At 41.0% G+C, this 24,050-nt stretch overlaps 2 protein-coding genes across 4 annotated transcripts; one reads left to right on the top strand and one right to left on the bottom strand.

Moving 5' to 3' along the window:
• mthfr (methylenetetrahydrofolate reductase) lies at positions 1 to 11,002 on the top strand. Of its 3 annotated transcripts, none has more exons than XM_005805770.2 (12): positions 1 to 238; positions 851 to 1,112; positions 1,843 to 2,081; positions 3,441 to 3,551; positions 3,774 to 3,967; positions 4,939 to 5,189; positions 6,163 to 6,297; positions 6,459 to 6,639; positions 7,854 to 8,036; positions 8,123 to 8,224; positions 8,305 to 8,424; positions 9,691 to 11,002. In XM_005805770.2, exons 2-12 carry the CDS (start codon positions 865 to 867, stop codon positions 9,910 to 9,912), a joined length of 1,986 nt encoding a protein of 661 aa, XP_005805827.1. In that variant the 5' UTR covers positions 1 to 238; positions 851 to 864; the 3' UTR covers positions 9,913 to 11,002. The 3 variants fall into 3 exon arrangements, with proteins under 3 accessions (XP_005805827.1, XP_023194265.1, XP_023194277.1); XM_023338497.1 differs by lacking the exon at positions 1 to 238 and adding an exon at positions 265 to 335; XM_023338509.1 differs by lacking the exon at positions 1 to 238 and adding an exon at positions 381 to 552.
• Positions 11,003 to 13,186: 2,184 nt separating this feature from the next.
• LOC102223993 (solute carrier family 2, facilitated glucose transporter member 1-like) lies at positions 13,187 to 20,734 on the bottom strand. The gene is made up of 10 exons (XM_005805799.3): positions 20,572 to 20,734; positions 19,565 to 19,657; positions 18,579 to 18,739; positions 18,253 to 18,493; positions 17,196 to 17,358; positions 15,391 to 15,578; positions 14,995 to 15,099; positions 14,776 to 14,877; positions 14,484 to 14,687; positions 13,187 to 14,015 (listed from the first exon to the last, which is right to left on the bottom strand). Exons 1-10 carry the CDS (start codon positions 20,587 to 20,589, stop codon positions 13,809 to 13,811), a joined length of 1,482 nt encoding a protein of 493 aa, XP_005805856.2. The 5' UTR covers positions 20,590 to 20,734; the 3' UTR covers positions 13,187 to 13,808.
• Positions 20,735 to 24,050: the final 3,316 nt, after the last annotated feature.

The raw sequence follows: 24,050 nt of genomic DNA, 5'->3' as shown, positions 1-24,050 counted from the left end.
CTCTGTTAGCTGTAGCTCGTTTCCAACTCCATCCTGGTGTTAAGCTGCGGTCGCTCGTAGTTCCGCCCGGGAGCTTATTTAGTGTAACACGCAGCTAGCGTGCTGCACCAAATCTATCCGGCCGTAAACAGTTCCTGCAGCTGCTACAGCTCCCCATACATGTGCTCCTACCGGAGAGGCGGCTGCGTGGATCCATCTATTTTGGAGACGTTCCTTGAATCGTGAAGGGCCGGAGTAGGTAAGAAGCTGTGACTGCTGGCAGGGTTTATAAATGCTACCGATTAATGCTGCAGAACCGAGGGACACTGAAGGCGCCATGAAGTCATTTGGCTCAGGTGTGTTGGGCCCTAAAGAGCAGTTTTTGGGGACCGCTTCCCTTCAGCTCAGGTTATATTGGCACCGTTTGATCTGTAAACATTGATCAGTAAAGTGACAGGAGGATCCGGTGTTAGTTTTAAGTTATCAGGTTTGATGGATTCCTGTTTGTGCATTTCAGCAGATGAAAGGTAGATGGTCGCTGACAGGTAGCAGGGCTCCACAGTCAGCACGTTGGTAACCTTTGCTTTGCTTTTTTCAGTATTGTCATCAGTTGTAAAAACCTTACCCTGGCTCATGCTTACTTGTATATTTTCAGCCTATTTGGGAGGAAATTTTAAAAAAATCTGAAAAATTAATATATTGATGCTTTTAAAAATGCTGAGTAATTGAATACCTAAATGAGTATAAACTCCATAAATATATAATTTTAGGATTGGGTTGAAAGAATTGGAATGAAGACACAAATACAGCTTCATTTTTTCCCCGCAGTAAAATCACAGAAACTCTGATGTATTTGTTTTTTTTTTTCCAGCCTTGTTTCTCACTATGGTGAACCAGGTGCAGCAAGTGGACGGCAGCTGGCAGTCGTGTCGAGGCGACTCCAGCGGCGCCAGCAACAGCAGCGCCGAGAGCTCCAAGGAGAGCTCCCGCTGCTCCACCCCGCTGCCGGACGCAGACCGCTCCGATCGGCTGCGGGAAAAGATGAGGAAGAGGATGGACTCCGGAGATCGGTGGTTCTCCCTGGAGTTCTTCCCTCCACGCACGGCCAGCGGCGCTGTCAACTTGATCTCCAGGTACAGGAACCAGCTTTCCGACCTTTGACCTCAGGCAGACCACGACAGAATATTCTGCTGAAAACCCAAGTAACGTGGAGACGTTTGGGAAGAACAGAATTGCACCCAAGCATCTGAATGCCATGTCTGAAGTATTGGACAGGACTTGAGAGATGCTTAATTTTTATGACAATAATCTGTTGTGTGCCAAGTTTTCCGCTTGTTGGTGTCATATTACATCTCCTGCACACGCGCACACACACACACACACACACACACACACACACACACACACACACACACACGTTTGCGTGGCTATCTTTGTGGGGACTTTCCACTGACTTCCATTCATTTCTACAGCCTTAATCTTACCCTTATCATAACCCTAACCATTACAACCTAACCCTAACCCTATACTCAGTTCACACCTTAGTCCCAACTCTGACCCCTGCATTTCAGACCAGTCAAGTTCTGCCACATTAAACTCACTTGTCGGTTTCTCACGGATCACGCTTTTTGAACACATGCATAGTCATGTTAGGGGCATCTCTAGACTCTTAACCACTTTGGGGGCATGAAAATGTCAGAATTTCTTGTCACGCTGAAGTGTTAAGATTTCCTTAAAAGCGACAAACACGGCTCACCATACCTCTCCTCCCCAGAACACCTTCAACACTTCAAAATATCCCAGCAAAATCTCAGATGAGAACATTTCAGAGCTTCTTTTTAAGGTTTATTTCTGATGTGACAGGTTTGACCGTATGGGTTCTGGAGGACCGCTCTACATTGACATCACCTGGCACCCAGCGGGAGACCCCGGCTCAGACAAGGAGACCTCCTCCATGATGATTGCCAGCACGGCGGTGAACTACTGTGGCCTGGAGAGCATCCTCCACCTGACCTGCTGCAACCAAACCAAGGAGAAGATCACCGGCTACCTGGCTAAGGCAAAGCACCTGGGCCTGAAGAACATCATGGCGCTGAGGGGAGGTACAGCGGGAGACACGAAGGGCTCAGGAAAGGTGTGACCTGGGGAGGTTTTCCTTGGATGTGTGTTTCATCGCCACGCCTCAGGAGATAAGAGCTGCATCAGTGTGTGGGTCGAGATTCCTGGAAAACAAAGAGCAGCGCTTGATTTAGACTTCTGAGAAGCGACGTGTCTGTGCAGGCGTTGTGCTGCTGTGAACGGCTCCAGCTGGAACTGCACTGCAGCGTCTCCTCAAGCTTTCCCAGGGTTCTAGTCTCCCACCTTATGTCCTCCTGTTATCTGACAGAGTCTCTGCCGGTCAGGTTTTCCACAGAATTTCTCATTCTTAGAAAAGTGTGCAGCGTACATCGAGCCTAGATTTAGAGTGGCAAAAACCGACAGTTGACTCTTTACAAGCGGGTGTCTTAACCTCTCCACCCAACACACCTGTTCAGTGGAGAGAACTTCGCCTTGGCTTTATCTGGTATTTTTTATCAAAAGTACGGGATGGGAAATATGACAAAAACAATTCATTTACAGGAAAAGAATGATCAGGATTTTTTTTACTTTTTCCCTTCTTAAAAGTATAGCTCTGAAATTAAAAACATAACGTGTAACTTGGGTCAAACAATATTTCAAACCGACTTTTGATGCTCTTAGACCGGGCTCTGCAGTTTTTACGGTTTATTTCTGTCCAGCTGAATGAAAATTGTTTAGAGCCACTGATGTTACATTATCTTTTTGAAAAAGAGAAGTATAATTTAGGAAATTGGTTCCCCTTTTCAATTTGTTTCTTTAGTCTTCGGTTTCAATTTCCTGAGGCATTTAAGGACCAGGCGGCCTTAGATGCCTCCTGGTCCTTAAATATATCATACCTCATATGATATGTAATCATATGAGGTTCATATGATTACATAGCCTGTCTTTGCCCCCATTAGATAATTATTGACACATTATATTATTAGATCAGACGGTTACTGATGAGAGTAGTGCCATTGTTAACATTTTATTACTATTTTTAGACCTTTTATGCCATATTTTCTTCTATGGGATGTGTTGATATTTGTCTAAAATATTAAAAAAAAGTTCCTAACTAAGTGATTAGAGATCTAATCATTTAGATGAACATCTCCTAAAAGATGTTTCCCTGCTGCATGAAGCTGTTGGCGCCATTTAGTTTTATTATCTGCTGCAACTTGGGTGAAAGTGCAGCCATTAAATAATGTTTTATTTTCAACTAGCTATATTGATACTGTACTGCTAAAAAACGGGAACCATTTCATACCATCTGTAAGGTTAAGTGCTGAACTAACACCTGTGGTCCTCGTTTTGCCAGATCACCCAACATGGCCGACATTAAACAAAGCTCTGGTTCTCTTCAGATCCAGTGGGAGACGACTGGGAGGATGAGGAAGGAGGCTTCAACTTTGCCGTTGACCTCGTTAAGCACATTCGATCAGAGTTTGACGAATACTTTGACATTTGTGTTGCTGGTAAGTTTTCACAGCATAGAGAGAGCAACACACTTCTAGCAGGTTTATGTACCCAGGGTGTTTCTAAATGGAGCATTTATCTGTCAGGACAACCAGACTCAGCTGTGATGAGTTTGATTTCAGGACTGACCTGCTGTGGTTCATGTCTTCACTCTGTAACCTGCTCTCGTCAGGCAGACTAATCTGTACTTCCAGTCGTTTTAATTAAAGGTCTTTGTGCAGGCTACCCAACGGGCCACCCTGAGGCAGAAAGCTACGAGCAGGATCTGCGGCACCTGAAGGAGAAAGTGGATGCTGGTGCAGACTTTGTCATCACGCAGCTGTTCTTCCGGGCTGACACCTTCCTGAAGTTCCTGGATGACTGCAGGGCGGCCGGGATCACATGTCCCATCCTTCCTGGAATCTTTCCCATCCAGGTACTAAAGACTTCTTCCAGGAAGCTGTAAATCATCACCACGAACCCATTGACCCATTTTCCTATGAGGCCATTATTTTCAGCTGCCACACATTTCACTGTGAAGTCACCTGTTCATTAAGTTAAACGGTGCATGAAAATCTTTGGCCGTTGTAAATAACAAGCAGGGAAGAAAGCTTCCTTTTTGACGTTTACAACCAAAGTTATAAAAGTCCAAACATATGTGATCATGGACCTGTTGAGGCTCCGTGTATAACATGTAGTGGGATCTATGGACAGAAGCTGTTTCACATGTTCAGCTGTCCTAAAAGAAAGATGGCTGGTTGTCTGGAAATGAGAAAAAAAAAGCCCTGAATTCCTTCCTCAACACTTCATACGAGTTCAGTACATGCAGATCTGCTTTTAGTTTCACTAAACTAACCTAGTGTGTAACTTACATGAGCTGTAATGTACTGTGGCAGAAGATATACATCCACGCACAGGTATGAATCCCTCACAGGACCTGCAGCAAATGTTGATTTATGAAATTCATCTGTTTTTAAGATTAGTTTTATGATTTAGCATTGAATCACAAGTTAACAGCGGATCAAAGTTGGTTTTATCTCAACAAATGTTACTGCTGGATGATAAATTGTTCCAAATGTTATTGTGATAAACAATATTATTATTATTACTTGAAACAATTTTCAAGTAATAAAATGGTAATGGCATAATAATGCAAGTTCACTGTCTCAAAGATCAATACACTTTAAATTCTAATGAACATTTAACACTGGAACTGGAGGACATTTTAAATGTCCACAATAAATAAAGCAATAGAAACGAGAAATAAAATGAATCATGAAGTCCCTGCTAGTTAAACTATAATATAATTTATTATCCTCTACTTGGCACCATTGCACCAGACTGAAGACTTTTGTCGTGTGGTAGGAAAGGGAGAAAAGAGAAAAACAAATTGTGTGTATTTTCCAGGGATACCAGTCGCTGCGTCAGCTCGTCAAGATGTCTAAACTTGAAGTACCGGAGGAGATCACTAAAATCATAGAACCCATCAAAGACAACGATGCTGCTATCCGGAACTATGGAATCCATCAGGCGGTGGACATGTGTCGCGTCCTGCTGGACAGTGGAAAGGTACCAGGCCTCCACTTCTACACTCTGAACCGAGAAGTTGCCACCATGGAGGTCCTCCGACAGCTGGGCCTGTGGGTAGAAGACCCCAGGTCAGTCGAAATCTACTGGCGACGGAGTAAAAGATGAAACTCTGGCTCCTGAACCTGTATCGTTTTCCTTTCTACACGCTCTTATCCTGTTTGGCAAATGTTATTCACTAGCTGTTACCTGTGGAGCACTTAGAAAAACAACCGAGGACTTTTTGGCCTCTACCAGCAGCCGTTTGGAGGGCTGCCAGTCCGTCTCCCTACATACACTGGTGTGTGTGTGTGTGTGTGTGTGTGTGTGTGTGTGTGTGTGTGTGTGTGTGTGTGTGTGTGTGTGTGTATCGTCAACAGAATTAAGAACTTGCTGTCGACTAGATGTTGTGGAACCGATAAGAAAATGTTTAGAAGACGTTACTCTTTAGACTTGGCTCTGAATTTGTTGGCAAGAGTTCCAGCTTGACTTGGAAAAATGACATGTGAACGTCTCTGCTGAGTTTCCATACTGGGTTCATTCACCTTGGTAGATATTGAACATTTTCTTTTGGTAAGTTCAAGGTTTCCCCCAAAAAACTTGCTAAGCCCGGTGGTTGGGGTACTAGTTCAGCCATTCATCCAGCAGCCTGCCGTGCTTTTGAGTTAAAAAATGTTTAAAGTTGACAGGAAATTTGAAGATATCACTTGATAATTACGTGTTATTGAAAGGCTGGAGGATTAATACCTAAACTCAAAGTGTAAAGTCTTAAAAGATGCAGACATTTAAAAAAAAACTTAAATAAATAAGCAATGCTAAGCCTGGTGGGGGCACAGGTAAAGCCTGGTGGCCCGCCAGGCTTTTAATACGCTGAGGGAAACCCTGAAGTTGAAATTCATTCAGGTAGAGTAGAGTTCCTAATTACTCTTAGTCTTCATTAAGACGAAGATGCATTGAGACCTAGTTGGAGCAGGTCCTCTGTTTATTGCAAACTTTCTGCAAGCGTCTGACCATGAAGGCAGATTTTCTGTGGTCTGCAAACTCACAGATTGTTGTTTTCGCCAGACGCCCTCTTCCCTGGGCTGTTAGTGCAAATCCAAAACGGAAGGTAGAGGATGTCCGACCAATTTTCTGGGCCTCCAGACCAAAGAGCTACATCTACAGGACCCAGGACTGGGATGAGTTCCCCAACGGCAGATGGTAGGTCTAATCGGACACAGATTCAGTACTACCTAATTCTTTGATTTTCTAAGTAAATGTTTCAACTTTAGAAACAGCTTGAAGCATTGAGCTTGCAGCAGAAGAGGACAAAGTGAAGCTGAAGTTTGGTTACTGACTGACTGTTCTGCTGTTGTCTTTAGGGGAAACTCTTCGTCTCCAGCTTTTGGAGAATTAAATGACTACTACCTGTTTTACTTAAAAAGTAAGTCCTCTAAGGAGGCACTTCTACAGATGTGGGGGGAGGAACTGAAGAACGAACAAAGCGTCTTTGAAGTCTTCACATGCTACATCACAGCACAACCAAACCGAAACGGACAGAAGGTAATCAAGTCTACCTGCAGGCACTAGCCATGTGAACGATCTACTGTTTAACCACATGTTGATAAAGTCATGAAAAAGTGAAAGTAAATTTATTTTTTTTTAAATGCAGAAATAGTATGAAGATGTATTGATAGTCTTAAAGAAATCTGCAGATTTATGACAAACAGTAGGAACAGAACTTCCTGTTCCTGAAGTATTTTGGTAGATCTCACCCTGTACTGCTGGCAGGGCCGGCTCAAGGCATAATCAAACCAAGCAGCAGCTCAGGGCCACTAGGAGGCCCGGTGAGTGGAACAGATATTTCTTTTAAGTAATGATTTCTATGTGATTATATTAACAAAAACACACTTTCATTGTAAATTTTTGATTTTTTTTTTTTACAATAATGTACTTAATCATGTAAACATGATCATGTATGCATGCATGTTTGTATAAAAACAAAAACAAACAATGCTTAGCCTGACAGGAGGCAAGTAAAGCCTGGCGACCCGCCAGGCTTACAATACACTGGGGGAAACCCTATGTGATACATACATAAAGGACATCATGCAATAAGTCCATAGCAGGTGTGCAAATGATCTACTCATCTGCCTGTTGATTGCAGAAATACAGTAGAGGGCCTTAAAACCAAATTTTGGTTAGGGCCCCATGGAGGCCTGGGCCGGCCTTAACTGTTGGTAGTTTTCAAAAAACTGCTTCCTAAGCTGATCTGTGCACGCGAAAATCTCAGTGACTGAGACAAAATGTTGTGTGTTGCAGAAAAAACTAAACGTTTTCCTTTTCCAGCTGCCATTGCACTGGTAACTTGTAATGAAGTGGGTGGAGCTCCACTTGGGTTGCCAGGTGAGGGGCTGGGCATGGCTTGGGGTTGTTTGGTGTCTGCAAAACAGCTTTGCAGACACCAGCAGAACATTTATGTAGCTCTTATTTCCCTCCAAAAAACAGCTGTTTTTTTTTTTTCTTTTGATGTTGGCCTGTTTTAGAAGCAGGACATACCTAAATGACAGAACCAAAGCTTCCAAAAAGTGGAAGTTACAACACAGAAGTCAAAAAGTGACTTCTGTACTGTCATTTTGACATTACAATTGGAGTGATTGCTTAAATCATTGATCAATGAGTAAAATGTTAGGTGTTGCCCTGTCTGATTGATGAATGGGACTCCTAAAGCATCTTACAGTCTGCCAAGGCCCTCATGTCTCTCTCTCCATCCCTAGGTGTTGTGCTTACCCTGGAACGACGAGCCTTTGGCCCCAGAGACCAACTTTTTGAAAGACGAGCTTGAGAAGGTTAACAGACGTGGAGTCCTCACCATCAACTCCCAGCCCAACATCAATGGCAAACCATCTGCGGACCCTGTGGTAGGCTGGGGACCTCCAGGAGGATATGTCTTCCAGAAGGTGCTGACTCTCTTTGTTTGGTCATTCTCAACAAAGGCGCTTTACTCTGAAACGTCGCCTCAGCTCTCCGCTCTTCCATCCAATAGGCCTACCTGGAGTTTTTCACCTCCAGTGAAAATGTCACAGCCCTCCTGAAGGTCCTGAAGAAGTACGAGCCTCGTGTCAACTATCACATTGTCGACGTGCATGTAAGTCTGAACCGAGAGTCCTGCTAGTCACTGAGTGAGTGCAGGTTGTACACGGGCCATATTGGATGTTTTGTGTGCAGGGACATAACATGACCAACGCACACGAAATGCAGCCTAACGCAGTGACGTGGGGCATCTTCCCAGGCAGAGAGATTGTCCAGCCCACTGTAGTGGACCCAGTCAGCTTCATGTACTGGAAGGTCTGTAGCTTCAGGAGCCTTTGGTGAAGTTAGCAACCTTGTCATTTCACATGTGGACTCCTGGAACATAGAAGTTCTTCAGGAACTGTATCAGTTTGACTAAATCGAAATCATTTAGCGTAGACGCACCAGGAAGGTTATGAGGTCTAAACATGTTTGAATGGAAAACATTTAGCATGGATTTTCAATTTTCACTATTCATCGCAACGTTTCCGCAAATCTGACCAGCCACCCTAATGCTTTCTGTATGTCCTTATTTTCCCACCAATCACCGCAACTTTGCTGAATTTTGACCAATTGTTTTGGTCCTCTTCTAATTTAACTTCCTGTTTATCAAAGTCTCTTAAGAGCCAAACCTGCAAGATGAAACCATGTGTGATCCAAAACAGTATCATTTATCTTGTTTTTCTTTTTTTGTTTTGTTGCAAAAACCATTTTGAGATGTTGTGTGGGATTTGCTTCTTCTGTGTAAACAGTTCATGTTACACAAAACGTTTGCACTTTGACAAAAGTGCAAAAGATGAATAAATTTAATTTCTGTTAAGGGTTATATTTCAAGAAGACACTTGAACATGTTATTTGCACTTTAAATATTAACTATGTTAAAATTCCGTCTTTTGAGAAGTTTATGTGCATCAATTACAACTAATTAGACCATGTCGTGGTAAAAATAAAGATAAAAATTTTTTTGCAAGATCAACTGCAACTTTTTGAGACTGGGTTGTGGTAAAATCAGTAACAGGAGGTTTAGCAGATCGCAAAAAAAAACTAAATTATGCCACGAATGGTAAAGAATCGAAATTAAAGATTTTCTTGCTCAATCAAAGGAAAAAAAAAAAAATGTTGTATTATAAATTGGTTGAAAACCATTTTTCCTCTGGTTGCAGTATAATTTAATCATCGTAGTCCAAAATAATTGTGCAACTTTAGAGATAAAAACAATTTTTTGTTTTTAATTAAAGGCAATGGAGATATATTTTCCGGTCCTCTGAAAATGCATTGGGCATTTTTTTTTTATTTGTTTATATTTATTTATCAAGCTAATCAGGCATTTTATTTTTGTCAGGCTTATAAAAATGTTATGTCATTCACACTTAAAAAAAAAAAGGCTTATTTCAGAAATAAATGTCTCCCTTTTCCCCACGTGTCCATTGAATAAATTGACTAAACCGTCTCATCACGGTGCTGAAAGAGCTGCACAACGTCTAAACGTGGCAGACTTTGTGTAGAAAGTGTTGGAATCATGTTTTTATCGCTGCGTTTCAGGACGAGGCGTTTGCTTTGTGGATCGAACAGTGGGCCAAACTCTACGAAGACGAGTCGCCGTCACGAATGATCATCAAGTACATCCACGACAACTACTTCCTGGTCAATCTGGTGGATAACGACTTTCCCCTGGAGAGCTGCCTGTGGCGGGTCATCGACGACATGTTCGAGTTGCTGGACGCAACGCCGGAACCGCTCAACGATGAGGCGGCCTCACAGTAAACTACGGCGTTTCTAATGACTTGTTGAGGAAAGAGACAATTCAGTGAATTATTTCGTGTTGTACTTTTATTTTTACCAACAAGAGTGCCTTGGTAAGATACACAACAAAGCTTTTCTAGTTGGTGGTTAGTGGAAGGGAAAACGGTGCTAACAAAGAAACTGAACTGTTTCAACGTCATAAACGATGCAGCACAGTTTAGATTTCACCACAGATGTGAAATATGAAGTCCATGAAATGAATAAAAGACAAATTCAACTTAGCGGCCCCCTACTGGAGGGCATCGCTGCTGAGGAGAGACAAATAAGGAAGCAAATACAAAATATATGACGCAAAAATAAATGTGGGAATAAAGACAAGTCTGCAGAATGCACACTGAAATCTTAAGTTAATTTTCATTTGTAGATACATTTTAACGGTTTGTATTTTCTTTAAATGTTTCTGAAATATTTGTGTTTTTTGTAATTTCAATTACAATTCATTTAAACAGGATCGTCTCAAGGTTTCATTTACATCTGGTTTCTGCAGGATAAATATAATATATTCAAATTAATCCAACTCGAAGATTCGCTACAGTCAGTCACGCAGACTGGATTGAGCTTTACAGCAATCTTCTGAAAAACCTTTACTTTTTGTCTGTTTTTGTTGGTGGTTATTGATGATTAGCTGTCTGCTACTACTTTAAGTCCAGAATCATAATAATAACTGTTATTATGATTCTGCATTATGATTTAAGTAGGACAGAATCACTGTAGTTTGCTTGAACTTCTCGTCTTTTGCCAGCTCAATGCTAATTGGCCAAAGGGTCTAAACAAAACAAGCATTAATAAAAATGTTTTTTAAATGTTTCTAAATTCCTCTGTACACAAGCTAACAACAATGTCATAAATATTACTAATTGCTAATTTGTTCCAATTAGCACCATCGCTTTTCATGAAAATAAAATCATTGGTTATCATGTTACTTGAGACTTTACACATTTCGTTTTCTCACCACAGGTAGCAATAGATAGTTTGGGAAAAGCTGTTCAGTTTGTGAAAGTCACATTTGTTTGTAACCTTCAACTGAGTAAAGATCTTTTTGACTTATGGATTTGTTTCCATGTCTTTTCTTAAAACATTATCACAAATACAAGATAACAGAAAAACTACTTTGACACGACTTTGTTTAATGCGCATTTGTGCAGTTGTTGCCTCCCAGATTTCGTAGAGTCTCCTGTGTGAAAAGACTTAATATTTTTTTTCTTTATTTGCTCTTACAACAAAGGCCTATGTAATCAGCAGAAGTCTGTGCATCAACCAGATCTGTGTTGTAATATTGATAGGCTGTTGAAGGTTTTAAGTCATCAGCCATGACATGGCTGATGGTCCAAAGTCCAGGTCATAACACTGAATGGTATGGTGGGGATTTTCCACTCAGTCACTTACTTGGTCATTAGCTGGTCAGGCCAAATATGTCCACACAGATGAATGGCGTGAGGGGGTGGAAATAAAGTCAAACATCGTGTGAGCTGGACGCCCTCAACTTGACCTGAGTCCCTGAGTTAATGGATTGACTTTAAATTTAGATTTAGAGTGACTCTCAAAAGAACGTGCACACTTTAGACTTTAGCACCAGCTTAGTTTAACCTCTAGGAAAAATAAAAACCCTAATCGTCGGTAGGTTTTTCAGACAGAAACAGACTGCCATTCTTCACTGAACAAAAAAAGAAACATCCACGGCACAACATGTGTTTTAATTGTTTATGCAGCTTATGCAGCAAATCTATTTTTAAAACTCAAATCGACCAAATAAATTTGGGACAGACTTTCAGTGTGGATAAAGTGCAGGTTTACAAATCAAGGAAGTTATAATTATTTTCACATACTTTCAACACAACTGATATACACCAATGCCTAGTTGTTTATTTGGATTTTGACATAGCTTAATTCCTAGAATTAGAATTCCTAATTTGTGCTGGTGGCAGGAAGAGATCACCAACTTTCTGCAGAGTCGATCACTACAGACCTCCAACCTTTATGTGGCCTTCAGATTAGCTCAAGAACAGAGAGCTTCATGGAATGGGTTTCCTGGTCGAACAACTGCATCCAAACCATACATCACCAGTTCTATGAAAACCATCAGGTGCAGTGGTGTAAAGTACACCGCCACTGGACTCTAGAGCAGTGGAGGCTCGTTCTCTGGAGCGACGAATCACGCTTCTCCATCTGACAATCTGATGGACGAGTCTGGGTTTGGCGGTTGCCAGGAGAACTGTTCTTGTCCATCTGCATTGTGCCAAAAGTAAAGTTTAGTGGAGGTGGATTGTGGTGTGGGGTTGTTTTTCAGGAGCTGGGCTTGGCCCCCTAGTTCCAGTGAAAATAACTCTGAATGTTTCAGCACACCAAGACATTTTGGGCAATTCCATGTTCCCGACTTTGTGGGAACAGTTTGGAGCTGGGCCTTCTTTTCCAACATGGCCGTGGACAAATGCACAAAGCAAGGTCCATGAAGACATGGATGGCAGAGTCTGGTGTGGACAGAGTCCTGACCTCAACCCTAGAGAACACCTTTGGGATGAGTTAGAGCGGAGACTGAGAGTCAGGCCTTCTCGTCCAACATCAGTATGTGACCTCAACAAATACGCTTCTGGAAGAATGGTAAAAAATCTCCGTAAACACTCCTAAACCTTGTGGACAGTCTTCACAGAAGAGTTGAAGCTGTTCCAGCTGCAAAGGGAGGAACAACGTCATACTGAACCCTGTGGACTAGAAATGAGCCTGTCCAGCCCTGTGATGGACTGGTGACCTGTCCAGGGTGAACCCTGACTCTCACCTGTTGGCAGCTGGAGGTAGGCACTAGCACCCCTGCTAGTGCCTACCTAGCAGACTATGGCAACTCAGTTTGATAAGGGTGTAAGAAAATGGATGGATGAATAAGGAATGGGATGTCACTTAAGCTCATATGTGTGTCAAAGCAGGTGAGCGAATACTTTTGTAAATATAGTTCATGTAGAGATGAGCTGCTGCTCAGGGTGTGGTCTGCAGAGATAACAGCACCATCTGGTGGTGGCTCGATATCAGCATTTGAACATGAAACGTCACCAATCTCTGTTCCACAGACGGTACAGCAAAAAGCTACTTTTGATAAATACAAAATAATATATAAAAAACCACATTCAGGCCTTCTGTTTAATATACCAATCACATTAAACTGTATGACATTAATTTAAATGTTTTGCAATGCCTAAATAAATTAATACAAACAATGTTTTCAGTTTTTTATTTTTATTTTCTGGTACACACTGAGACATTTTAAACTAATAAAATACAACTATTACACACAACACAAAGTTGATTTAAGTTTTGAGTACCAAAACATTGACTGATGACTACCTGTGATGATAGAAATAGAAGTACAATATGGATAGAAAAGTTCTTGCACTGAAGGAGACAGTAAAATGTTAAAATTAATTAAGCATACACACATTTCACACACTTGACCTATCAGACATTGTATCTTATTACACACATTATAACACTGAAACAGCTGGTTAAAGTAATAGACAATACAAAACCCAGAATGACAAATTCAATAATTAGCTTCTGTAAATACAATAAATGAAGATAGAGCAAAAACAACCTTGAGACTGATGCAAGAAGTCAGCCATCGCAAACCACAAATTCAATTTACGCTTTCTGATTTACCAAAAGTCTTAGCTGTTGGAGAGTCTGCATTATTTTCACTTTTATGGCAGATTCACAAAATAAAAAATTAATTTGTGCTACAGACTAAGGCCACAATGACATCTGGTGTTACAATATAAATCTATAAATATCAATGTGAATATTACACTAGCAGTGTTACATCGAGCCTCTAAGCGTGAGGGTGACTTGTTGCAGGTGCGCGCCGAGAGCGTCTACAGGTCAGGGTCATCCCCCTTGAGCGTGTTGAATTCTTCTGGAGCTGCATACTTTTCAGCCCCCTGACCAGAGGAGTGACGGAAACCTGCTGCGATCTCGTCAAAGGTGCGACCCTTTGTCTCGGGTACTTTGAAGTAAGTGAAGACGAAGAAGCCAAGCAGCAGAACGGTGAAGATGATGAAGACGTAAGGACCGAGGAGTTGCTGCGACAACAAGAGTTTAATTAGTCATGATCAGGCGATGAAAATGGTGAATGCAACATTACAGCTTGTTAAGTAGTATTAAGTATTTATTTAGTTTCAATTTAATTCATTATACTCTTATTGATGGGGCAAAAAAAAAAATCATCAGACTTCTATGAACAGAGTCCAAGTTACTGTTTAGTTCTTTTTATCACATAGAGTTAATTTCCATCCTATGAAACTTTATAATAAAAAGAAATTAGTTATGAATATTCCATAACATAAGGTCAAGATGCTGATATGTTTTCAAATATTTTGCACAATAATTGCCTAAATCTCACTCTCTGACTGTTATGAAAAGAGCAGAAATTTGAGTCTAGTAAAAAAGAACAATGCCTTTTCCTCACAGGAAAGTCCTCCACGCTGCAGGTCACTTCCTGTTTCTGGGAGTTTTATCTGCATTCTGATCAAAATTGAGCCCTTTCTTACCTCAACATACTGGAAGCTCATTCCCACTATGAAGTTGGCAGACCAGTTGCAGAAACCAGCAACTGCAATGGCAGCAGGCCGGGGCCCCTGGCTGAAGAGCTCAGCTACGATGAACCACGGGATGGGGCCGGGGCCGATTTCAAAAAAGGCTACGAAGCTGAAGATGGCCACGATGCTGACATAAGACATCCACCTGAGCTGGTCCTTAGCAGCAAAACAGAATGAGGCACATTCACATTGTACAATAAAAAAGTCTCAGATGAATACAGTATCAAAGGTCAGGAACACCTACCAACAGTGCCATGGCAACAGTTAAAAAAACAGCAGACACCGCCATCCCCATCAAACCGATGAGATGAAGAGGTCGTCGGCCCACACGCTCCACCACAAACAGCTGCAGCAAAGAGACAAAATGCAGAACTGCAAAGTCTCCCAGAGGCTTTGCATCTCTATATACTCTATATACATCTCTATATACACTATACTGCCCCGATGCTCTTTAGTAACTTACAGAAACAACAGTAAAAGCAGTGTTGACCAACCCAGCACCAATGGTGGCATACACAGGCTGGGAAACACCTGCTCGCTCAAAGATCCCAGTAGAGTAGTAAAATACCTGCCAAGGGTGACAATGATCAGAAACATAGTGATACATTTTGGTTCTCCAGACACAGCTGTTCTAAAGCCACCGAGACCGGGACAGTCTAAATTGATTTGTAAGATTTGGGTCAAATCAAATTGTGATTGTGCTACAAAATGGCACCATGTGCCTGGAAAATACATAATACCACATCTTCAAACGTCTTTGGTGGTCATTTTCGCCACTATACAGTTCGGTTCGTTTGTAATCTTGGTGGCATTGAAGGTTGAAGAGATTGCTGATAAAAACGTTCTCTTCCCTACTTACAGCATTGATTCCAGACAGCTGCTGCGACAGCTGCAGCATGACGGCAACCAAGATGGGCTGGCGGTAGATGGGAGAGCGAACCAGCTCAGGAATGGTCACTTTCTTCTCCCTCATCATCTTCTGGCTCTCCTCCCTCATCTCCTGTATGTCCTCACTCACCTCGTCGGTGCCCCGCAACTTTATTAGGACTGGAGAAACACAACAATACCCTCAACCTGTTCGGAAAACGCTGACACAGATAATGCAGGCCTCAGTGTAACCTGGTTTTGTGTTCATAAACCAGATTTGGTCGCAAGTAAAATTTTCTTATTGGTTTTAACTTTGCGTCTGAAATCAAGTGAATTATTTAAAGAGTATTTTAACTGTTCAGAGACACACTACAATCTCCATCAATCAATCAATCAATCAATCAATCAATCAATCAATCAATCAATCAATCAATCAATCAATCAATCAATCAATCAATCAATCAATCAAATCAATCCTCCTTCAACACCCTCAGCACTGGCTCACTGCAGGGCTGCGTGCTGAGCCTCCTCCTCTTCACTCTGCTGACATACAACTGCTCGGATGTCATATAGTGAAGTTTGCAGACAACACAGCACTAGAGGGACGCATCACGAACAGCGATGAGTCCAATTACAGAGAGGAGGTGGAACATCTGGTGCAGAGAAAATAACCTCTGCATCAACATGAAGAAGATGGTGGTGGACTTCAGAAGGGACAAGGATCCTCTTCAGCTAATGTACATCGGAGGAGCAGCTGTGGAGATGGTCTCCAGCTGCAGGTACCTGGGTGTGCATATATCCAGTGACCTCATAAGTTGTACCAACACTTCCCGTCTGGTCAGGAAGACCCACCAACGTCTCTACTTCCTCAGGAAGCTGCGGAGAGCTGGACTTGGGAACTCAGAACTACTGAGGAGCTTCTATCATTGTGTGGTGGAGAGCGTTCTCTGCACCCACATCACCGTGTGGCACAGCAGCTGCACTGCTGAGAGGAGGGTTCTGCAGAGGGTGGTCAAGGCTGCACTGTGGGGAGCAGCCTTTCCTCCACCTCAGACCTCTACACAGCACGATGAAGGAGGAGGGCCTCCACCTCATGAAGGACTCCACCCATCCTGCACACAGACTGTTCCAGCTGGTCCACTCAGGCAGGAAGCTGAGGAGCATCCAGAGCAAGACCCAGTTTCTTCCCTTCAGCCGTCAAACTTATGAACTCAAGCTGCACCAAATATAGCTTCACCTCATAGATTATTTACCCACACACACGTATCTATATATCACATAAATTAATTTATTATTCATTAATTTATTTTTGTGTGTGTAGTAAATTTCTTAATCTGGGATCTGAGTCCAAATTTCGTACCACAAACAACAAAGGGTTGTATGTCAATAAAAAAATCCTTGAATTATTTAGAGTATTTTACTGCTCAGAGACAAACTACAATCACAGCTAAGGATCCATATCAAGATATGACTTAGTAGTTTACTTAGCTTGCCATTATAAAACACGTTATTAGAATTATTTATAGTCAAATCTTGTGGAGAAGCTTCATACTGGATCTATCAGGATCAAAAATGTAAAAGAAGCAAGAAAGTTTGGATGGCAGTGAAAGTGAAGACTAGTTTTATTTGTCATATTTTATGTAACGTCACTGAAGAAAAGTAACTGTTTCATGACTCCATATATATATATATATATATATATATATATATATATATATATATATATATATATATATATATATATATATATATATATATATGTGTGTGTACACACAGATGAATGTGCGTAGATCTTACCGCTGCAGGCTTTGCTCTCTTCATTGCAGTTAATGAGGAGGTAGCGGGGGCTCTCTGGACAGAACGGCAGTAGAGCACACTGCAGCAAGGCCGGCAGCAGAGTGAACCCCATCAGCAGCGGCCACAGGGACGCATTCCCCAAGATAGATTCAATCCCAAAGATCTGCAGCACAACACAGACCTTATGAGAACTGAAGTAAAAACAGAGCAATTATAAAATTGTCGTGGGTTTTCAGATTACACTAAAGACAGTTCATTTCATTCATTAAGGAAACCTGAACAAACTAGCAGCAAAAAAATACAAACTTTTTTTTTTGTCCAACAAAAATGAGTCACTGTATATTTTGATTTACAGTTTTTTCAGAAACTCTTCTGCTGCAGTTCTCTGATCTCTGCCAGATGTTTGCGTTCTAGCGGTTCATTTCTCTGTGGTTTTCCCAATAACTCCGTCTAATGACACCAGGGGTTACATTAATATGAGTTCTCATTTCTAACGGTTTCTAAGCCACAGAAGACCTTAGCTTTATCGCTCACTTGCCTCAGGCAGTCACATCACAAGTTCAGGAAAATTTCCTGCACAACACTAGTAGAGCTAACTAAACAGGAAGAGCTATAGGGTACAGTCTGAAACCAAACTACATTTGTTACTACAACCCTGTAAATGGTTATAAATATCTATATTTATATAAATATTGCAGCTGCAATATGTAAATATTATTGGACATATTTGTTGCAACTGTCTCTAGCAATATGACGTGTCATAACAGTATGGTATGAGACAGATAATCTGTGAAAAAATTGAGCTCCTCTGCCTTCTCCCAAAACGCTAAATAGAAACAACCAATCAGAGCCAGGAGGCGGGACTTAACGCTTGTCCATCACAAACTTGTATGCGCTGCTAAACCCCCTTCACTCAGCATCCTGCCCTCTTTAGAAGAAACGTCAGCAAATGCTGCAGCGAATGGTATAAAAACGGCTCTGGATTCTTGTGAAACAAGCGACGTGCCAAAGTAGACCTGATTCTTAAAGAGGAAGAGGAAGACTGTGAGGATCTCACCTGGGCCATGAGGATGCCAATCACCACACCGAGCTGATGCAGAGTGCCCAGGGCTCCGCGAAGAGATGTTGGAGAGATTTCCTCAACATACATGGGTACAAACCCCGTCGAGAGGCCAGAGTACACACCCACTATAAAACGTCCAATGATGAGCATCTCAAAGGAAGCTGCCAGTTTGCTGAACCCCATAAACACAGCAGCAAGGAAGGCTAACACATTGGCCATGAGCATGGAGTTCCTCCTTTAAAGATCAGATTCAGTTCACCATTAACAATCTACTTTTATGTTCCGAGCCAAACTCCTTCTCTCCGCGAACGACATCTTACCTGCCAAAGCGGTTGACAAAAAGGCCGACAGAGAAGGAGCCAAACATTCCTCCCACGGAGAAGACGGCCACAGAAAAAGACCACAGAGCTGTCAGAGTGCTCTGAGAAATGGGTTCTGAAAACCTGCTGATCCACGTCTGGTTGTAGAAGCTCTCAATGATCTTCAAGACAAACAGTACAGCGGAAAACAGGCAGGTCAAACCTGCACAGTGTGGATCCATGTGAACCGCAGGAACATTTTGGAGACTGAACTTTTCTCCTGTGTCAGTGGGATAACTTCCGACCTGAGACGAGGCAAGCCGAAAGCTTCGCCTGGGACAAGATGTTTCCGTTTTTCTTTTCAGAATAGATTTTGTTATCATCACTAGAGACAAATCCAAAAGGTGTTATGAAATTTAGCCGTATATTTAAAAGGCCACAATCTCCTACTCAATTAAGTAACTAGATGTGGAGAAAAAAAATATTTCATGTTCTGCAGAATTTTGTGAAATAACTTCAACTGCTACTGTGTTTCATTAAATAAACATCTGATTGGTTAACCTGTACAGCAACTTAGCAGCCGATCAGTCACTTAGAAGTAATTTGATATAAATGATATATCAACAAAGATTTAAATCATTTTTTATGATTTATTTGCCATATGTATCTCCATTTTAAATATAAATTTGTATATGAATAAAAAATCATTTGAAACCTTTTCATTTATTTTATTGTGGCACTTATGATCTTCCATACATAACATCCTGGGTAGATTAAATAATTTTGTATTTAACACGCCTAGACTTGAGCAACTGTTCTGAAACTTCCCTTCTTTGAACTTCTGACAAGAAAGTCTGGCTGCTTGGAAGAAAAGATGAAGAAATGTTTAAATCAGGAACGTATCTGCTTCATTATCTGGATACGAATAAGTGGTTTGATATGGGAACCGTCCTGCATATGTAGAAACGGCACAGTGTGTTTTTCTGCTTTCTTGGTCACTTTCTCACATTCTGAGGTGCGTTGATGACACCCGTGTTGTAGCCAAACTGCAGAGAGCCGATCACAGCCGTCCCCACAGCCAGCATCAACTGGGGCGTCACCTGCATATGAGCAAAAAGTTGGGAAAAGAAATAAACATTTAAAAATGACTCCGAAAAATATCAGGACACAGAAACATTCAGTTAAGTTTTTATTCCAATGGAATAAGAGAAATCTGAGAAAAGTTCCAGTTTTGTGGGAATAGATCACAATAATGAGTGTTTTCTGTATTTGACTGTATTAGACAAACTGGGCCATTCATCTGTGAATGTGGATTTTTTTTGTCTTTTCATTTGAGTAACAAGTATTCCTTTTGTAAGTTTTAAGTGGTGTTATGTTTGATGGGGGGAAAAAAAGCTTTTGATGACCTGTGTAAATTTGTATCATCTTCAAAATGATAAAAACACAAAAAGCAGCATAAATAATCACAATGTGGAGTAATTCATTGACACCAATTTAGTTTGACTTGAAGGTGGAGGGAAAGGGGACGGAGGCGAGGCACCTTCAGCCAGGCCCATCAAACATGTCCGACTTTCTCCTGTTTATTTTAAGACCATTATTCTACAGGAAAGGTGGAATCATCAATCCACTCGTCGTCAGATGAACATTTTATTCACATTTCCAAGCTTTTCCAATGTTACATAATATATTACGTAATCACACAGACTGTTTCTGAGGTTTGGTTTTGTGCAGACTGGCAAGAGGAACTCGCCCACATTTTCCAACCATATTTTGCTGAACAAAGCCGAAAAACAAAGAGCTACCAGGAAACAATCCAATTACAAATGAACTAAAGATCTTCTCACATTCAAATAAATACGTTTCAGATACAATTTGAAATAACTTAAATAGTAGCTAAATAGAAAAATACCTTTAAGAATCCAAAATGAATGGACAGAGTTTAAGCTGGTTGAAGTGACTACTCTTGCACAAAAATATTGGGGGGGAGGGGGTATATTGATCAAGCAGCAGTTACCTTCCCGCTGCACTCCATATCAGCTCAGACAGTCCACACTTGACCTCCAGATTATGAAAAGGAGAACGATAGTTGTTAATCTGTTCCCTCAAATTAATCTGCTTTCAAGCAAAAAGTGTTCTGCTCTGTTATTTAGTCCCAAGTCAGTGTAAACAAGCGTTTACTTTCCTCCTCCATTCACCTGCAGAAGTAAGAAGCTTAGCGACGTCACCGCTAAGTGGATCTTCACGCTCTGATTGGTCGAGAGGGGCTCGCAGTGAGACTAACACATGTTTATCAGAGTGCTAATAGCAGCTTAAACAGATTGACAATCCTTAAGAGATAACTTAAGGAAAGCACAGAGCACAGACTTAAAAACTATAACATAAACTTGCTCAACGGCCAAATAAAAAGCCTTTTGTAAAGCATCTATTTCTCTTTCAAGCAGACAGATTTTCTTCTGTTCCTGTCAACTGGTCTTGATCAATAATTGTCCATTTCCAATAAAAGGGAACTTTTGGGGCTGCTTCTATTGTATTGTATTCTAATTGAATTACGTTTTAATTAGTGTGGGGTGCAGATTCACAACAAAACACTTACAAAACAGGTCCTGTCAGTTCAGGCCTATCAAATAGACAGATTCAAAGTCATCTACGTACACTCCTCTGTGATCCTAGTTTATAAAAGCAGCATGATTCTCTTTTTTGTTGTGTGTGCTCTGTCTTCTCAAACCCTCAGTCATTTGTACCAGACGGTCGATCAGGCCGAGACAGATTCTGGTTCTGCTGGAGGGTTCTTTCTGGAAGAGGGGCTGTTCTTACACGCATGGCTGCTGCAAAGTCAGTGACTCAATGCAAGTAATGGTGCACTGTCACTACATGCTTGTCCAGGAGGAGTGAATGATGCAAGTCAGAAACACAATGAATTTTATTACTGCAAGCTGAATAATAAACTGAATTTGACTGCATTGTTTTGATCATTTGGAACATTTTATTATGCGATTATATTGGATTGGCTATGAAGATTTGTTGTGAGTGAGTGGGAACTATGTCAATATACACTTCAACTGATATAAAAAAAATTGTGCCGACTTTTCAAAAAAAGATTTTATCTTTTACGCCTTGGCACACATCTTATAAACATTCCAGCCTAATGTAAAAATGTAATTCCCCCATATTCCAAGCTAATATCTTAATGCCAACATTTTGATATAATAATAAAAAGACATATCGAATCCTGCTGCCCATCATCCATCAACTAATCGTCTGCTTAAAGCTGCAGTACGCAACTGTTAAAAAAATGTTTTTACATATGTGCCAGGTTATGACAGAGGATCTGTGAAAAAACACAAATTGAGTCCCACTCTCTGCATTAACACACTTCATTCTGAAACAACTCAGAGCCCGGAAGAATTTCTTACCACTGTCAAGCATGCTTGTGTATGTGCTGCTCACAACCTCCCCTTTGCTCTCTGTTGTGCTACAGCTCCTTCCCTACAACATAACCTGCTATGAATGATAAGGCTAGCATGGCCATAGTTGGCGGCGGATTAGCAGTTTTCCTGTAACGGTAAATTGTTCCTCCGCCATTAGCAAAGCTGCAGTACATACTGCGGCCACCGAGTGGCGCTAATACCTGGACAAAAATTTAAAACAGCAGCAACGCCAACTTAGTTTAACTAGAATTTTTTTTTTTAAACGTAATAATAAGAATGAGCAGTACTTTACAAAAAACAGCTGTTTTTTATTTCACAAAAATGTATTATGACAAAGTCAATAAAACTGCAGTGAAACAAATCTATGGCCAATAAAAGTCTTACCCGCAGCGTTGAGCTCTGGCGAAGAAAAGTTTATTAGAATTTAAATGGTTTTAAATAAAGATATGAGATGAACTTATAACTTCGAATAAATGTTGGCAATTGTTGCACAGCGGAGAATGATGTGTAACATATTTATTTAGAATAACTCTGTAAAACAGATAAACAGAGGGTTAGTTATGTCTGCTCTAAGCTCCTTCTGCAACTGGTTGACATTTTAATGAATAAAAAATCGTTTCGCAAATGAATAATTACCTGGTTTTTGGTTTAATCCTCCTTGGTTAAAGGTTTTAATAAATTTTTTTGTGCTAGACTCTGTCCCCAGCTGCCAAATTTCTTGGTACAGGAATTACTCTTATCGCCCGGTTTATGAAAACTATTAGTAAAAAAGTATTTTGTCTCAGCCGCAGAAGTCTAAATCGTCGATTTGTATCACGATTTTGATCGTTTCTTGGAAAATCGACGCTTGGACGGGTAATCACGAATCCTAGCCCAAAACCAATTCCTTAAAAAAAGAGGTTCTGTAGTCGGGAGTTCGTGTGCCAACTTCTTCACTGCGCGCCCTCTGCTGGCGAAATTCATACATTTTTAAGTATAATATATTCTAACAGTACTGTCACTGCAAGTGACCTTTAACATAATAAAATGGGGGGCTACTATTTTCCTGCCTTGCTCTCTTTCATTGTGCCACACTATGAAACCCTATAATGATATTTTTAGTAACTATATTAAAGACCGTTTTATGACAGTTCCTTTCTTTTCCTTTTGGTGCAGCTAACACACCCAGCCAGGATGAGACGGCTCCTCCTAATGTCTGGCCCCTAATGTGTTGACCAGTGTGTGTCTATGTTGTTCCCTGGCGTGTGTGTGTGTGTGTGTGTGTGTGTGTGTGTGTGTGTTGCGTCTCGTGTCAGTCCAGCTTAACTCATGTTGCCTCTCTAATCCTCTGATGAGCTCTTTCTAATTCTATTCAGAAGACAACATGGTGACATCTGATCTCGCCACAGCTTGTTCAGATACAAACGAAACAAACATTATGTCTGCAGCAAACCTCTGTGCAATTAATAATTCTAAAGCGGCCATATCCATGTCTACATGACTTATGTTAAATAACCAAGATGGTTATTGATCAGTGAAAAAAAAAAAAAGTTTAAACTGTATTTTGTGTTGTCTTTAATTAATACATTGGTTCGATGTTCTGAAGTGAAACAAACATGTAAAACAATAGGACATCAGAAAGAAGGGAAACACTTTTTCACACCACTCTTTGGCCCAGTCCCAATACTGGCACTTGCACCCTTGTGTCCTTTAAATGCGCGTTCACGGTTTGAGTGCGTAGTGTGTCCCAAACTCTACACACTCCACCCCTATTTTGGATCCTATTTCCGTCCTTGCGTTAAGTCCACATCCATGCTAGATATTACATGTACAGTATAATGCTTGGTTTGCCAAAGTATTGAATTTATTTCTCCGTTTTGCTGATTAAAGTTAAGCCTTCAGACATAGTAGCTTTATTTTTCTCAATGTCTTATCTGAGAGCTGGAGAGTATTACGTTTGTAAATGGGTAATTTGCTTATTTATTCCTTGTAGAAATGTGCTATACCTGTTTTAGAATCAAACAGATTTCCTCGCCTTGTAACGTCTTTCATTTTCTGGAACCTCAACTCCTGGCCACACTTTCCG

This window comes from Xiphophorus maculatus, chromosome 1 (genome assembly GCF_002775205.1).
Source record: "Xiphophorus maculatus strain JP 163 A chromosome 1, X_maculatus-5.0-male, whole genome shotgun sequence".
Taxonomy (NCBI): domain Eukaryota; kingdom Metazoa; phylum Chordata; class Actinopteri; order Cyprinodontiformes; family Poeciliidae; genus Xiphophorus; species Xiphophorus maculatus.
The sequence above is the reverse complement of the archived record's forward strand: the minus strand, read 5'-3'. Positions and strand labels throughout refer to the sequence as shown.

Coding starts and splice junctions, on each gene's coding strand:
- mthfr (XM_023338497.1), top strand. CDS start 272: ATGCTACCGATTAATGCTGCAGAACCGAGGGACACTGAAGGCGCCATG. Junction 8,037..8,122: donor GAGGATATGTCTTCCAGAAG/GTGCTGACTCTC, acceptor TCCATCCAATAG/GCCTACCTGGAGTTTTTCAC. Junction 8,425..9,690: donor TCAGCTTCATGTACTGGAAG/GTCTGTAGCTTC, acceptor GCTGCGTTTCAG/GACGAGGCGTTTGCTTTGTG.
- LOC102223993 (XM_005805799.3), bottom strand. Junction 18,494..18,578: donor TTTGTCAACCGCTTTGGCAG/GTAAGATGTCGT, acceptor TGATCTTTAAAG/GAGGAACTCCATGCTCATGG. Junction 14,688..14,775: donor CTGTTGCCATGGCACTGTTG/GTAGGTGTTCCT, acceptor TTTGCTGCTAAG/GACCAGCTCAGGTGGATGTC.